The 16,912-nt window shown below is 45.8% G+C and overlaps 1 protein-coding gene across 1 annotated transcript in view; it reads left to right on the plus strand.

The window, feature by feature from the left end:
• Positions 1–1,426: 1,426 nt before the first annotated feature.
• The window catches only part of ple (tyrosine hydroxylase ple), a 41,803-nt gene continuing 26,317 nt past the window's right edge, over positions 1,427–16,912 (plus strand). The window contains exons 1-2 of the mRNA XM_050192938.2: positions 1,427–1,499; positions 16,447–16,560. Of these exons, the coding sequence (XP_050048895.1) occupies positions 1,434–1,499; positions 16,447–16,560 (180 nt within the window). The 5' untranslated portion in view covers positions 1,427–1,433. The remainder of the gene's footprint in view (positions 1,500–16,446; positions 16,561–16,912) is intronic.

A 16,912-nucleotide genomic window follows, 5' to 3' on the forward strand; every position in this document is an offset into this window, starting at 1 on the left:
GCGTTTCCATCAATAAATTCGCAATTACTCTTTTTGAGGCGACTTTGACTGCACTTATACGGCGATGTGACATGTATTCATCGGCAGAAAAATTACAACATGTGCAGACATCGCACCGTGCGGATTTGTTTGAGATATAAGCCTGCACAAACGACGGGTGCTTATTATTGTGGTACAGAAGCAGCATTACGGCAAGGGTAAATTAAAAAAAAGAACGATCGAGAGATCGCATTGCTCAACAAAATTGAGCGGCTAGTTAACATGAGCTACATTTCGTGTAAATAGGGTTCATGGCGCACCTGTCACGTATGTGGACCGGATTGTCCCAAACACCGGTAACTTCGTGCTCACGCCCGGTCCCTCAGAGGTCAGCGTCTTCCAGCTGTCAACGCAGAAGAACCAGTTTGGCACCCGAACAAAGGAGAAATCGCAGCCGCGAACTTCAGCCATCCTTACTGCATAGGGTTGTCGTCTGCTACTGCTCCCGTGTGTACTGTTGGAAACGCCCGCTAGGTGGCTATGACTGGCGCCCCTATAGGCGCTGCACTATGCGTATAGACCAGTGTTCATATATATATATATATATATATATATATATATATATATATATATATTCCAGTCACCACACTACCACAGGCGGAGAGTCCCACACAACTCTTACGAAATAGCAGTGAGCGACATCACCCGCCGTGGTGGCATAGCGACTGTGGTGTTGCTTTGTTAAGTACGAGGTCGCGGGATCGAATCCAGGCCACGGCGGCCGCATTTCGATGGGGGCGAGATGCAAAACCGTCCGTGTCCTTTGTATTGGGGGCACGTTTAAGATCACCAGGTGGTCAAATTTAACCCGGAGTCCCCCTCTACGGCGTACTTCATAATCGCATCGTGGTTTGGGCACGTAATACCACAGAATTCGAAGTCAGCGACATCAAAACTTGCGCATAAACTTAATAAATGGAAAGCATAACTTTTCCTTTGGAGTACTAGACAAGAAAAAAAAAGTACCGCCACCAACAGAAGAAACAACAAGGCTTCACGTTTAGGTCGCGTTATCTTAGCGAACACTTTATGTACGTAGGAAACTTGAATCCTTCAGTTCTCTCTAGTTTTGGCGACTTGACAACACTGCTCTGACATATTACAAAACCGTGACACGTACGTATTGGGAATTTTCGCACGGCTAACGTTGCACAGCGTGCACAGAAAAGCGCACCGCACCGACGCGTGATGAGGTCGCTTCGGGCGTGTCGCCTCGGAAGAGAAACTGTCCCCTGCGTCGGACAGTCGGGAAACGCGGTGATGCGCGGGCCCCCGTGATTGGCTGCGCGGCGCGCATGACGTAACGATCGCCGTCCGGCGTGACCCGCCCTCGGCCCCATAAGAGAGACCCCCCCGACGCTGACCACCACCACCACCACCACCTGTTGCGCGCGATGGCTGTGCCGACGTTCGCCTCCGCTGGCCGGGCCCGGTTCGCCATCAAGAGCTACAGCGTAGAGGTACCGTTCCTCCCGACATCGTACCAAGCGCCCGTTCGTTTGCGTCCGTAAACTTCAACAAACAAAAAAGATAACACGTGCGACGAGGTTGGGCTTCTTGGTTAGCCGTACTGGATCGGGATATAGTCTAGCTTAACACCGGGACGTCACGGACCCATGAAAGAATTGACCGCTTGCGTTTACCCAAATTCAACATGACTAAGCAACAAGACCACATAGCCACCTGCGAAAAGCTCCGTCTTTTTTTTTTCTTGGGTAAATGTTGTCCCAGTGTTGCGCTACAGTTGATCCTAATTCAATAAGACGTTTCGTTCTTAATCAGATCCCCTTCGGTCGCGATGTAGATATATGTGTACGCGAATTGTTTTTACCATTTCTATCCGATGGTGGCAAGCGAAATATCACGTACGTAATACGCGCCTGGTAAATTGAGCACTCTCTTTAGACAGTGTGGCTTCATTCCATTTAAGTGTTTCGCAAAGTACTGCTACTACTACCATGTTTGATACAATGCTTGAAGTGCCTCCTTCCGTTAGCAATTATGAAAAAAAAAAAAATGTTTTTCCTTCCTCGTAACGCCTGCGGCTAATAATTAACTTGTGCTTGTGCTTTCAGCCGGTGATTCAGTTCTGTTTGCGAGAGATAAAAGTGGGTCTGACTGTAGATTAAATAGCGACTTATGACTTCGTGATTGTGAAGGCTGAATAGAAACTGCACGAAGGACCATCCTGCCACCTTGAATTTTTTTCAGGGGAGTGTGAGAGTCTGCAGCGCCTTCGAAAAAAATTATGCAACTTTGGTGCTTTCATTCACAGTCCATCATAACACGTGACTCAAAAGATATAAATACGTATATAAATTCAATCTAACTTTATATTGGTAGATGAAACGACGTATCGTAACCAGGGTGGTAGAAAGACATTCTTTGGCTTCTAAACCGCAATCGCTGACCTTTTGTAGTTGTCAACGTAAGTGGTGGTCAAAGATAAATTTAAGCTACTTCACTGATCTATTTAGGCATTTGGACATTGCTCCAGTTTTCGCTCCACTGAAGAAGAAGGCAAAGGAACTTAAGTTTGACAGCCGAAATGTAGCTTATTACTTCTTGTAAATACATTTCTTGTATGCAAAATCAATCAGCCTGTCCGCACAAGCATTAATCAATCTATTATTGTTTTCGGCAAACCAGTTACATGGACGGCGCAGTATCAGCGCTGGCGACAACACGTGCTGCTGTGTTTTACGTGCTGCTATGTCCTTGTTGAAAGGAAAAGAAAGACGCAGGTAATATGAGCGTTCACATCGTACTGCTGCCGAGGCCTTTACGGCATCAGCTAAGTAGAACGTATTCGTAGGTTACAGTAGTAAGTACGTACACTGGTTGACATGAGCTTCAGAAGGTGTCGCCTCTATCTGGCATTCTGTAAGCTGTAATGCATACATCGACAGGCAAAAACTTAAACGAGCAATGTTCCGCAGCCTCCTGTTCGTATTAGCGCACAAACTGGTAGCCAGGATCCCCAAAGGCTTCCGATATCGCAGGTTCTAGTCCATGCGAAAATAATCGTTCACGTTTCAACGACCTCAATACTTAATAATGAACTAGAGGATATAATATTTTGGACTCGCAGATCGCTATTTTGTCCCCGTTATTATATGCATGTGAAATTAATATTAGCAGAAAAAATGTACCAGAACATCGCCAGATGCCCGCAGAAGAATGGTGGATGTCTTTTAAAAAAACACGTGATTTGTTAGACGTAATATTAGACGAAGAAGCACATATGTAACGTGCACTGTTGTTCACAATTATTAACGAAACTGTTCTAAAAATAAATTCGGCGCATGGTCAATTACGAATGCGGCCGAACCGTTTTTTTTTTTGCAGTGTTATACAGACTCGTTGCGCCTTGGGAGTATAATCTACGTGGTCCATTCGTAAACGTTTTCAGTAGGCTTTCCTTAGGTGTGCTGTTTGAAGTAGCCTTTGCCCCAAAACCGAGTATTTCATTCAATGAAGGTGGGCTGCGAGAGCACATAACGGAATATTCTATTCAAGAATGCGCGTAACATTCAGTGGCACTCAGAACTGTAAACACGTAGGCAAGAAAGCGGTCATAGCTTAAAATCTGCATCTAAGGTTATTTCAGCTGGCGCGAGGGTATCTAAACGCCGAATGGGGGAGGGGGATATAAGCTGCCGGCGCACTAGCGAATGAAAGATGGCGGCCTGTTAGATCAGGTGATTAAAATGTGGATCAAAATGTGGTTTCGTATTCCCTTCTATCACGCGTTATGATCGACTGTCGATAAATGTAAGACATTTACATAATTTTGTGCCAAGCTGCTACACACTTCACTGAAAGTAAGTCAAGGTCGTAGAATGGATTCTTTGTGCATTTTATAATGACTCATCATAATTGCAGAGTAATTGAATATCTGTTTATTGAACAATCAGTCATGCTACGTTTTCCCATAAAATACATTTATTAAACCGCTCGAATTATATGCACACTTTATCGGCTGCAAGCATTACTAGAAAGGGAAACAAATTATTTCACAATTTCTACCGAGCTTCCCCACTCGGAAATAAAATGGAGGCACTTTAGGTAAGCAGAATGTTCAGGTGACGATAAGCTTAATGCTCGTGGTGCATCCCTTGCCGCCGGTATTGCACAGAAATGGCTGAAGTCGCGTACACAAATGTGTATGCCGTGACTGAAGGAGGTCTAACAATATTTAGAGTGGGACACTTGCGAAAAATATGAATTCTTAGAAGGTGAAGGGGCAGCAGATGCAAAATATGGTGTCGTTTTTTCTCGTAATACCATCTAAAAAAAGGTGTAATGTTGGCATTCTTCCATTTCTCTGGGACCCTTCAAGTCGATAGACAGTTCGTAGGAAGGGCCGCCAGTTTTTCAAGCATTATGTCTCCTCCATCTTTTCCAAAACGGGCTCGTCGAACTGAGAACTTTGTAAAACCGGGCTTAAGATGTAGTTATAGTAGTGCAATGTAATCGTGCATGTAGTCAAAGTGAAACAAACTCGGGAAGAAATTGTGCTAGTAGGACCATTTATCACTTTGTTTCATTTGTCGACACGGCTCTTGTCTGTTGCGAGTTTTGTGATGTGGTATGGAAAGGCAGCTTTTGCGCTGGGGTGTTTTCATCTTCAATTCTCTCTATATATTCTCAGCTTCTATGGGCTTGGTATTTTCTTTTTATTTAGTACGCATGCATGTTGAGAGATTTAACTGGTTTCAAATAACAAAATTCACCGACGATTACGATACTCCATAATGCGAAATTTGAGCGCAGTTGTATACGTGTTTTCATCTCGCCATATATTGGCTGGCGCGGACAATCTGTCTCGTGCGGAAGGTTGCAAACGGAGTAAAGTGTGGCGCGACCGCCTCTCTAATCGGAAGATCGCGAGAGGCAGCGCGTGGGTGACGCGTGGGCGCGATTCACAGCAGCCGCCGCAGACAGACTTCCGCTCATGCAGCGCTTTGTTTCCATATATGGTATCGGTGGCGACATCGGTGAACAGACGACGCGCTACTTGGTGCCATCTCGTAGCCATCGTCCCCGCAGCGCCCTTCTTACGCGGCACTACGCTCTTCTTACGCTTTCGCCATACCCTCCTCCTCCGATTTCCTCCTCGCGCTTTCTTCGCTATCGCCGTCTTTCACCCCCCACTGCGCTCCGCGTTCTCTCTTTCATCATTCGCTATGCTCGTTCGCTCGGTTACGAGAGGGACGCCGAAGCTCGCCGCAGGAACGGGCGCCTAAGAGCTGCGCTCTGATATTTGAATGGTTGCTTGACGACGCTATGAAACCTTGAAACAATAGAAACCTTTTGCAAAACAAACGCTGAAAATGGATGTCTGCAAGAGTGATAGCAACGACAATAAAATAATAAACAGCTGCCGCTTCTGCGATAGCCTACGTCTTACTTCTCACTATGCAAATAATTTAGGGAATCTCAGCGATATCACCTTATAGGCATTCGGATGATGTGTAGTTAGTGCGACATTAGCATAAAAATCAATACCTTGTCAATACTACTCAAAATATATCTGAACTTGATTGTAACGCGGACGTTGTATCATCACAGAGGTCGCCCGATAAGCTACTGCTCGATACGTTTTTAAGTAGCTGGGCTGCTAATTTGCTGAAACGCTTCAAGCACAATGCCCCTTTTAGTTCGGTATATCTGCTCGGAAGCGTTGCATTATTTAATTGCTATGGCTTGCGACGCAACAGAAGTATTTTCACAGTATGACTTTTCTCGTAGTTATAGTCGTTGGTGAGGTAGGTGATGCGGTGAGAAATTAACATACGTTTGTTCAAGCTAAATGCGTTAAATCTAAGTCTTTCTATGACGAGCTCATTCACACTGTCGATTCGCAAACGTCGTGCGCCCGAGTCGCTCGCAAATGCTCTGAAAGCTACCGCTTTAGGTCAATCGCTTGCTGCTTGGTTCAGTAGGGTTACCGCAACCTTTACCGCAAACCTATACTAAATCAATCAGTGGTGCAGAAGTAGTAGTACACTGACGCTTTATATGACGCCGCAGGATTGTTGTGCGAGAAGGCGTGACCAGCTCTAGTCGCGAGACATTCCGGTGTAGTGACGGCAGTTCGCGCTCGTCAGTACGAACATTAATCACCCTGAGTCGCTCCTTGGTCGTCAGAAGCGTTCGGTCGTGCGGCCCCTGTCAGTCGCTGGTGTGAATGCACTCTAAGGATTGAGGGATGATCGAAAACGTGTGTGGAGTCAAGCACCTTTTTTTATAAAATGTGGTCGCGCACAACAGTGAGAAAACGTCAGCGGGCTCTAAAAACTAACATTATGTCAGTTTATACTCGTGACTTCAAAAACTCAGTTCGCATTAATTTGACAGAACTTATTTTACTACCGTAGAAAAAGGAAGGCAGGACATACGCCTGATTGAATGGCGCGTGTGCAGGAAGCCTAGAGCGCAATCGTTGTTGTTGCATGGCACAATTACCGCAGCAGAGAGAGAGAGAGAGAGAGAGAAGGGAAGACGGAAAGGCAGGGAGGTTAACCAGACTGAGTCCAGTTTGCTACTCTACACGTGGGGAGGGGAATGGGGAGTGAAAGAGGGAGAGAGAGCAATTGCAAGCACTACAAGTAGTCGTCGTCCTATTTTATGCCTGCTGTAGGAGACAAAGGCCTCTTCCAGCGACCTCCAAGCTGTGTCTTTTGAAGTAGCCAGCTCGTTTGCCTAGGCCTACAAATTTACCAAAATCAGACCGTCTCATATTTTTCCGTCCTTCATTGCGTTTTTCTTTACGCGGCGCACATTCTGTTACACTCTCATAGAAAAGCTTGGCTGATAATATAGTTGAGGGCCAGAGGAAGAAATCGAGCTCGGAAGGTAGTATCCAACGCATGCATAGCCGAAGGCTACAATTCAGTTCGATTCTATTCAACACTGACGCGCATAATGTAAGAGGCGAAGGTAAAAACTTAACAAGAGAGAGAGAGAGAAAAAAAGAAACGTGTTCATCAGCTCGGTGATGTCAGCTCCCATCATTATAGCGGCTATTTTGTCAATTACGCTTCCGCTGTTTCGACCAATGCGTGTATTTTTCATTTGAAATCGTGCTGCATCGAAGAGCACAACAACAACACGAAGAGTGGTGACAGCAACACGGGTACACAAGGGCAAAACGAATTTTTTGGTGTGTTCTTCGTGTTTCCACTGAAGCTTTTGGCAACGAATTGAAGGTTGTCACGAAGTGCCAACATTTCAAAATGTTGCAGGCAGCATTTGGTTCTTATGACTCATTAATTCGCAAACATAATGGTGTAAAATATGGTGACATCTTATTTGAAGACCATTTTTGAGCTCCAAAGACAGGTTATACGCATTAGGCGGCTGGTTCCAAATTTACAGCACAGATGCACAGATGCACAGCGTGATGCGACGCACGGACATCTGTAAAATATCAGAGTGAGAACCACATTTACCTTCGGTACAAAGTCGACAAGTCGTGTGATTGGCATTGCTGCCAGTAACATTTCCGAGAAGAATCTTTTCGTTTTTTGTTATCGATGTTGAATGTTTTCTCCAGAAAATTACGATTCCCTTAGGAACTATATGATCAGAGAGTGTTAAGAAATAACACGAACCAACTAGCACCATTTATTACATTGTTGACATTAAAAAATAAGTTACGGGGTTTTACGTGCCAGAACCACGATCCGATTGAGGCACGCCGTAGCGGGGTACTCCGGAATAATTTCGACCACCTGGGTTCCTTTAACGTGCACCTAAATCCAACTACACGGGCGTTGTGGTACTTTCGCCCCCATTTAAGTACGGCCGCCGTGGCCGGGATTTGATCCCGCGACCTCGTGCTTACGGTCCAACACAATAGCCACTAAGCAACCACAGCAGGTCCTTTTCGACATAATGCATGCACTCTGGTTGCATTCCCATGCATGTATTCTTTCCTCGCGGTTACTGTTTTAACATAGCCGCTGGTGAAGTAGGTGTTGCAGCGAGAAATTCGCATGTGCTTGTTTAGGATAAGCGATCGTAGCCGGTCGTTCTTTACGCCGGCAACGCGACACCTCTTGCTTTCTTATTTCTTGAATGTTAAATATGGGAAGTCAGGGCAAAGCAACAGCGATTTGTTCGCACGATTGTTTCTCTCCCTGGCTCCACGTTCCTGCTCAGAGGGCCAGTAGTGCAAGGACAATGCAGCGAGGAGATAATCAAGCTTGGAAAGAAGCAGCGGGTACAAGGAAGACCAAATAAAGGCCAAATAAAGTTTCACTTAAAAGTAAATGAAAGATATGTAGTTATCGGTGCTATGGAATGACGGATTTCTCTAGTCCATTTCCTGTTTGCATCTTTTCCAGGCTTCGCGCTTTATTTTTTCGGGCTCTTAAAACTTCACGAACCGCTTTCATCACTGTCCTTGCGCGCAGAGCCACATTGGCAATCCTGCCCGCCACCACGCAGACGCCGGCTTCGACGGGAAGGATTAGGCAAGCAGGCCACGGTCGCGCCACCGTTCCGCAGCCGCCTGTTGCGTGGGTCATTCCCGAGCGCTGCTGGCGATGATGGAGCAGCAGCAGAAAATGGCACTTTCCTACCGTATTCGCCGCGGCGATGACGTCCGGCCCTAAAAGCTACGCGCACATAGATACAAACATACGCACTAGTTGGAGTTGCAGTGGGCGAGGTAGGAAGCAAAAGAAGGTTCAGACAAGAAAGAAAGAAAGAGCGGGGACCAGGATCGGAGGGTGTGCAACCGAGCGTAACCGGAAGGAGCGGCTCGCTTCCGAGTAAGATGGACGGCACCGGAGGTCAGCTGCTGTCGCAAGCAGCGGCCATTTCCACCCCCCTGACTCCGCCGACGCACTCGGTCGATCTTGGCCGAGGCAAGGCCGGCCGTGGTCGCCGGCCTGTTCGTGGAACGTGGCCGCGAGTGCGTCCTTCCCGTCGACGTGTTGGCAACTCCTTCGCGCGGAACTATTTTGCTTGCACCATATTTCACTGTGGAGATGCTTCAGTGCTCTCCGATTGAGAGTAAGTTTCTCCTGTTTGCGCTCAATTAAAGTGGACCTATTTCGTAGGAGGGAAGGCAGAGGGAGAGACAAAGAAGTGGAGACGCTAGTGGTACTACAACCCTAGAAAATTGGGTCAGATATGGAGCGACCAGACATTTCCGCATGAAGGAGTTGTTATTGTTATTTAGGGAACGTGTAGGTTCAAATATAGTAAGCCTAGGAAGATGGGAGGCTCACTGCATTGCATGCCGAGCCAGTCAACCGTGCCTTGGTGCGCAAACAACCCTTAAATGTTGCATCCTACTTTCTATCCCCTTACAACCGCGCTCACCGCTTTGCTTGGTCTTAGGCAGCTGAGACAGGCCGCAGAAAAGCATTGCATCTATTGGACTATCACTCTTTCGCTGGACGGTTGAAGCGCGACGGAGTATTTAATACTTGCGTAAAGAGTGCTTCAAAATGTACCCGTGTTGCACTGTCCAGTTTCACAAACGCTTTCTCTAATATTATTGCGTGATTAGTCGTTCACCCTTTCCCCAATGTATTGACTGAATCGGCTCCTGGAATAAATAAATAAATAAATAAATAAATAAATAAATAAATAAATAACAGTGTTGCTGACAAAGATGTGCAATTATCTGGAGGCAACGTGTATATAAATTTCGTTAGTGGGAACACTGGCGTGGCGCCATATTCGACGCCAAGAGGCAGCTGATATCCTGGCAGGGCGGGGAACTAAGGTCGCCTCGCGTAGCAGCTGAAACAATGTCATTTACGAGGACTTGTACGAGTTTCAAAAGCTAATGCAATGCCTATAAAAAAAGCCAGAGAATGAGAATAGGTTGACCGTCAGCTAAACTTGATTACATTCTCGAGGGTGAAAGCTTTAATGCACACCTCGCGGAATAGAAATTTTGCAAATTTGAAAAGCCGTGTCTAGCCGGATACTTGAGTGCGGCTGCGAACATTGTTGTTGCTACTGTGCCATTTTAAACACTTCGAGCGTGTTCAAGTTACTGTAAAGCGTGCTTTGCCTCAACTAAACCTAACGCGCGGAGAAGAAAACTTAATGAAGATGGTGTGGGAAAACATTTTCCCGTTATAACTATTCCGCCACCCGAGCTAAGAAGCACAATAGCAACTTAATACGGTGTGTTTAGTATCAGATATTTGTTATTACCGCATATATTAAACAAAACATTTTATAATTATAACGGTGGAGAGAGCAAATGCTAAAGAAATTGATGTATGGCAGGACCAAACTTGCACAGTGTACAGTTCTTTTTAATGACCACATTTGGTCCTCACTTCGGTGAAAACTGACTACATAGCATTCTGAATAAACCAATGAATGACGTTTGAGCTCTAATAGATACATAAACGGCGCGGAATAAGGACAAGGACGGAGTGAAGGCTCATATGAAACACACACATGCACACGTGTGCCAGGGCAGGGAACCAACGAGCCCAGAGTAAATATTTCCTCAATCTTTAAGAGTTTTGAGTAGTTTCATTGGGCCACAACGGCCCGAATACGAGAATATACTTGGAAATCCATGACGTCACAATGGCGTACCGGCGCTAGGGCTTCGTCGCGAAATTCAATGAATTGAAGTTTTGGTCTTCGGTTTCTGTTCCAGTAATCAATCGCTTACAACAAAATGAAAACAAGTAGGATTTTTAACCGGTGCCAGTATAAAGTGATTTAGTGTTTCTCCTGAGTGACCTTCTGACTGAAGAAACAGTTCTAATATAAAATTTGTGTTTTCGCTTATACCCACGTGCAATCTCTCTTTCTTTATTTGTTGTCCCCGACGGTGATACGCGTGTTAGAGGCTTATCCTAACGCCGACGGTGGGTGCCTCCGGCTTTTTTTCTATCCACGCCGAGGGTCAATTTCTTGCAAGTAGGCTGCGACGAGCGCAGTGTGCTGACCCACGGCGGCAGGAAGGCGTGAAATCTGGTCCAGGAGGACGATGAAGGAAATGGAAAAGCGCGCTTTTCTCAGCAGCGCGGGCCTCACAATTGAGCCCCCCTTCCGAGAGTGGGAACAAAGGCGTCGCGCCCACCCGCAGAGACGAGCCCCCTTTGTGCTCGCTTCCGGAGACTCGAATTAGGCGCTGCTCCGATGAACCCGCTGCCTTTCCCGAAAAGAGCGGCAGCAGCTCAACGGCTTTGCCTCTGCCCAAGGTCGCCACTTGTTGGCACTGGCTTCGGGGTATTGCCACTTCCACCGACATTTCTGAACATCTTTTTGCTTCTTTTGTACTGCGTATACCTCCTTCACCTGCGTACAGAGGCGCTTCGCTATACACATGTTCCTATGGGTGGACAGCGCAACCCGGACGAAAGACGAGAGGAAGTACACAACACGAGTGCAGACTAACAACTGGTTTATCTTTTTTCAAACGAAGGACTATAATATGCAGAAAATGTAAACACGTGTAAATTGACGTTTACAAATGTGTTAGCCTATCTTGCCATTCAAAAAATCAGTTTCTGTATCCTGAAGAGTGATAGAAGTCTGGCTGACGCATGCGCTAGAGTTTACATGCATGAAGTAGGCTTCCACAATTTGGCGGTTGATTTGATTCGTATTTTTACACAATATTTCCGTTTGTTCAAACATAGGTTTGCATGATCAAACTCTACAATGCGCGGCCAGATTAGAACTTGTTTCATTCCTGATCGCACCTTGGTGCTCCCTAAGGCGGATGTTAAGGCAGCGTACCGTCTGCACAAAGTACTTTTTGCCACACGAAAGTGGAATGACGTAGACCACTCCCACCGAGCTTGCCACAAGCTTCCCCGAGTGCTTGACGCGGCACATAGCCTTTGGACGCCTGTTCAGGTCTATTGACAAGATTGCAAATCTTGTTTAACGAGTTCTTTGCTGAAAAGACTACTTGAACACCATATTTCATGGCTGTCTTTTTTAACCCATGCCCCATCTGATGTAAATAAGAGATGACTGCGTACTTTTTAACTTTTTCGATCTGTGTCTGGGGTGCTTCCCCTTTTCTTGTTTTTTTCACTAGCCCTTCACATATTGACACGATAATAGATTTTGGAAAACCGGCCTTCGCTAGACGATTGAGTTGTTGCGAAAAGCTCAGATTGGCGAGGTGGTGGCATGACTTTCTAAGTGCGGAACCTAAACACGTCATAGCAATTCCTCTTTTCACTAGTTTTGTGTGTGCCGAGGCGTAGTTTAGAATTGATTTGCTTGTTCTGGGGTTATATTGCCAACAAATATGTTGCGCTGTTAATCTTAACTGCAAATCCAAAAATGAATTTTGTTATTGCTCGGCAGTTCATGAGCAAATCTGAGACCCATTCCTTCTTTATCAAAGGCTGTGAGAATAACTCCAATATCTTGGGAACTGGTTTGAGAGCGGATAACTACCAAGTAGTCGTCAACAAACCTGGAGCACTTGATCAATGCCCCTGCCAAGACGCTCTCGAGCGCCCGGTCAACAGTGCCGAGGAAGATCTCGCTAAGAATTGGTGCGACCTGAGAGCCAATGCAGACCCCCTGCTTCTGAATCAAGATGTCATTATCCCAGATAACGAATGTGGAATTTAAATAAAAAACCAAGAGTTCAAGAAAAGACTGAACCGGGACGCCACTCCCATTCCTAAACTTTAACCCGTCGTTTTCCATAATGTAATCTTTGATTGTCTTGATCAGCTGATTTCTAGGACGGGAATAATACAAATATGTGACGTCGATGCTGAACGCTGCGCATGCTGGATACAACCTTTCTTGTAAAAACCTAACGACTTCTTCCGAGTTTTTTACTTTGAATGGGTCTTCTACCTGTAGCTTTGTTAAGTTCTTCTGAAGATAACCAGAAACTACGGGTTGCCATATATTTCTCTCAGACGCAATTGTGCGTAAAGGTTGCTCAGGTTTATGCGTTTTTAATGTAAAGAAAACCTCAAGGTTCAACCCCTGACTTTTGATCACTGTACCAGATGGACGCTCACGGTTCAATTCCAGCAACAATTTCTTTGCTTGATCTTTGACTTTCTTAGCTTGAACGTGTACCTTATTGAAGTTTTTTGTTAAAGCGGCTGATGCTTTCTCAGAAAACTGCCCTTTGGTTAGCAGGACGAAGTACCCTTCTTTATCAGGTTCCGCACTTAGAAAGCCATGTCACCACCTCGCCAATCTGAGCTTTTCGCAACAACTCAATCGTCTAGCAAAGGCCGGTTTTCCAAAATCTATTATCGTGTCAATATGTGAAGGGCTAGTGAAAAAAACAAGAAAAGGGGAAGCACCCCAGACACAGATCGAAAAAGTTAAAAAGTACGCAGTCATCTCTTATTTACATCAGATGGGGCATGGGTTAAAAAAGACAGCCATGACATATGGTGTTCAAGTAGTCTTTTCAGCAAAGAACTCGTTAAACAAGATTTGCAATCTTGTCAATAGACCTGAACCGGCGTCCAAAGGCTATGTGCCGCGTCAAACATTCGGGGCAGCTTGTGGCATGCTCGGTGGGAGTGGTCTACGTCATTCCACTTTCGTGTGGCAAAAAGTACTTCTTGCAGACGGGACGCTGCCTTAACATCCGCCTTAGGGAGCACCAAGGTGCGATCAGGAATGAAACAAGTTCTAATCTGGCCGCGCATTGTAGAGTTTGCTCATGCAAACCTATGTTTGAACAAACGGAAATATTATATAAAAATATGAATCATATCAACCGCGAGATTGTGGAAGCCTACTTTATGCATGCAAACTCGGGCGCATGCGTCAGCCAGACTTCTATCACTCTTCAGGATAAAGAAACTGATTTCGACTGCATTGGATGTATGCGCCTTTTAGCGCGCTTGTTCTAACGTTAAGCCGCTAAATAGGTGTCTTCATCGTGTGGGTCAAGTCTGACGGCGGAATTATACTTAGATTTATATGATGCCAGGGTGTCATTTTGAGACCTTGAGGATATATTGTTTTGTAACCTTCTTACTTGCGAAGTCTCATTCTTTTACATGCGGGAAGAGCGTGTTATAGTTTGTACAACTTCGGATCCTTTAAGAAACTGGAAGAAATTAGTATAGATTATAGAGGAGACGCGGATAGCTGATACAGTTAACTTTTAGCCGGTGGCTTACTAGAGTTACGGAATTGGTCCCAAGGGAAAGGGAAGTGTTCTCGAGGATAGAAGAAGATGAGCTGGTGTATATGAGATTAGGAAATTTGCCGCCATAGCAAGGAATCAACTGACGCAACACAGGGGTGGTTGGAGATCCCTGAAAGGGGCCTTTGCCCTGCGGGTGTCACCACTCTTGTACGTGAGTGTTGGAACCGGTATGTTTATATTTTTACCAGAAATAACTATAACTCGTGCATATGAACCTTCCAGCTTTCTCTTCCATAAAGTGATATGTCAATAAAAATGTTTATAGTCTATATTTTCCTAATTTTACTTCCAAACTTTGTGGCGTTTCCTTGAGATACGTAAATCAAAAATATAGAGCGGTAGAAAATGTGTTCGTGCTAAATGTTATCGTGCAAGTAGGAAATTCAAGGTAAGCGCAGTAATACAGAGTGAGGAGGGCGCGCGTGGAACGCGAAAAGCATGCTGGAAGTTTCACCACTGTGCACATCAGCCACGTTTTTACATATGCCACAGGGAGCGCCACCACTGTCGTAATCAATCGAAAGCGCTAACAGGGCGGAATATTGCTTTCGCTCTTGAAGATTATGATTGCTATACTATTCATACACCAGTTCTCTCGTGCATGGGAAAGTACCTAAATTGAAACGTGAAGGAGGCGAAGCGCTCTGCATAACAAGATAAAAGAGCGCAACAAAAATTATTAAAATCTACAACGCGACATGGTAATCGCAAAAGCAGTTGGGCTTTGTTAAAAATTTTAAGACCACTTGATTCATTTTAGGCAGCACGCAAGCTTATCCACTTCACCATCCTGTTCCAGTTGATTCTTCGCATGAATTTTTGACGGCTGAGAAAACGTGGTAGCTTCTTTTCAGCGCCAGACACTCCAACGGAATTCTGTTCACAAGAGTGAGGCATATTTCGTGCTGGCGTCGTGAAATCAGCGTGCGTTCTTGCGTTCGTATGCATGCGTATGGTGACAGTAGGGTGGTAGTAAGCATAGAGTTCTCGACAAAAATTACTAGAGGGCGCTCTGGCGCTAGTGGTTCTAGGCCCTATACTATAAAGTCCACGGGATATGCAAATAAGGCGGTTCAGTTAGCGTGCTAGTTATGGGTAGGGCTACATGAATTTGATTAAACCTCAACCTTCTCGCTTCAAAGGGCTTCGTGCGGCTTTGCACACTGATCATTTTTTAACAAAGTATTGCAATATAAATGTAGTCGTTTGCTATGATTATACATGTGCGCAGAAACATGTTGCCTTCGTGCGTTTAGAAAAACATGATTTCTAGGAAATTACAGAAAAACAAAGCTTAACAAATACCGACGCATGAACGCCTGCAGGCGCAAGCGCGAAGATTAGACAAATTCGCGTTGATTACCATCGTTCTCACACTCGCTGCAGACGATGAAAGGGACTGCTAAGCGCACAAAGGCCGTCTCGATTCTCGGATAGCAGATCGCGGTCAAGCGCGCACAAACAAGGACAAAGTGAGGAGTAGACTACACAAGCGCTTGTGTTGTGTACCCCTCACTTTGTCCTTGTTTGTGCGCGCTTGACTGGGATCTGCTATGCGTAACCAACTAGCCCAAAAGTCGGTGCTCTTGGTCTTAAGTCTCGTTCCAATTCAGTCGAAGCCGGGACGCTATCTTGACATTGTGGAATTCCGCCATATTGTCACATTGTGTAATGACAGCATTCTGAGCCAAGCAGGGAGGTCGTATGAACGCGCTGGACCAATCAGAGCTGACAAGATGGCTGATTCGGCAACATGGCGGAATTTGGCAATGTCCACAATAGTACCTCCGGGAAAAACAGGCAGCTTAGCGAAAACCATGCGGGCTACTTTTCTGCTCAAATAAGATGGCAGCTGAGCAGAATGCTTGGAATCTCGACGGAAAGACTGTCTGCGCATAGAAAAACGTAGTATCGCTTTATTATGTGCTTAATGTAAGCTTCCTTGTCTTTTTCATAGTATTGCACCCGCGAAGTGTTGAAGTAAAGCAATAATAGGTGCTTTTTGTAGTTTTTTTTCTTGTCGACGAGAGGTGGCGTCAACTGGCAGAGACGTCTTCCAAATTGCTTGGGTTCGAAGGTGTCATCTGAGCAGTCAGTAGACTGCCTTCAATGTCAACGCACCCACACTGTCTGTACGATCGCAGCGCCAGAATTTCCCCTAGGAATTTTCGTAGCAAACTCCTTGGTGGTGAGATTGTGATGCCGCTGTGCGTGTGCTTCGTGTGCGTTGAGTCCTTGCGGTGTCGTCGCAGCATGGCTACCCGTCGCGGCGTCGTTCGCTGCTGGACGACGCCAAGTTCGAGACGCAGAAGCGCCGAGAGGCCCAGAAGTTGCGGTCCCAGGACGAAGAGGCCCTGCTGGAGGACGTGAGTACGCACTCTGCGAGGATCCTCGCTCGTTGCCTTCCCGATGCTGCATGCGCTGCCCAGCAGGACAGGAAAATGGCGAGCCGGAAGAAGGGGCGGAGCAGGCGGAGCTGGCTACACAAAGCCTTGCTGGTGGCTTAGTCATGCCGTGTGGCTCATTCTTAAACAGAACCTTTCATTGGTATTCAAATCAACATAATTTAAACGTACTATCAACTTCATTGAAGAAAAAAGTACTTGATGTGATCCGGTAAGTAGACCTTACTAAGAAGTCCCGACGGCGCTGCCACTTTCCTTAGAAAGAGGTCGCTCGCTAACGAGTGACAACAGTTTCCACAACCTATATTGATAA

This window comes from Dermacentor andersoni, chromosome 10 (assembly GCF_023375885.2).
Source record: "Dermacentor andersoni chromosome 10, qqDerAnde1_hic_scaffold, whole genome shotgun sequence".
In the NCBI taxonomy this organism is placed as follows: Eukaryota; Metazoa; Arthropoda; class Arachnida; order Ixodida; family Ixodidae; genus Dermacentor; species Dermacentor andersoni.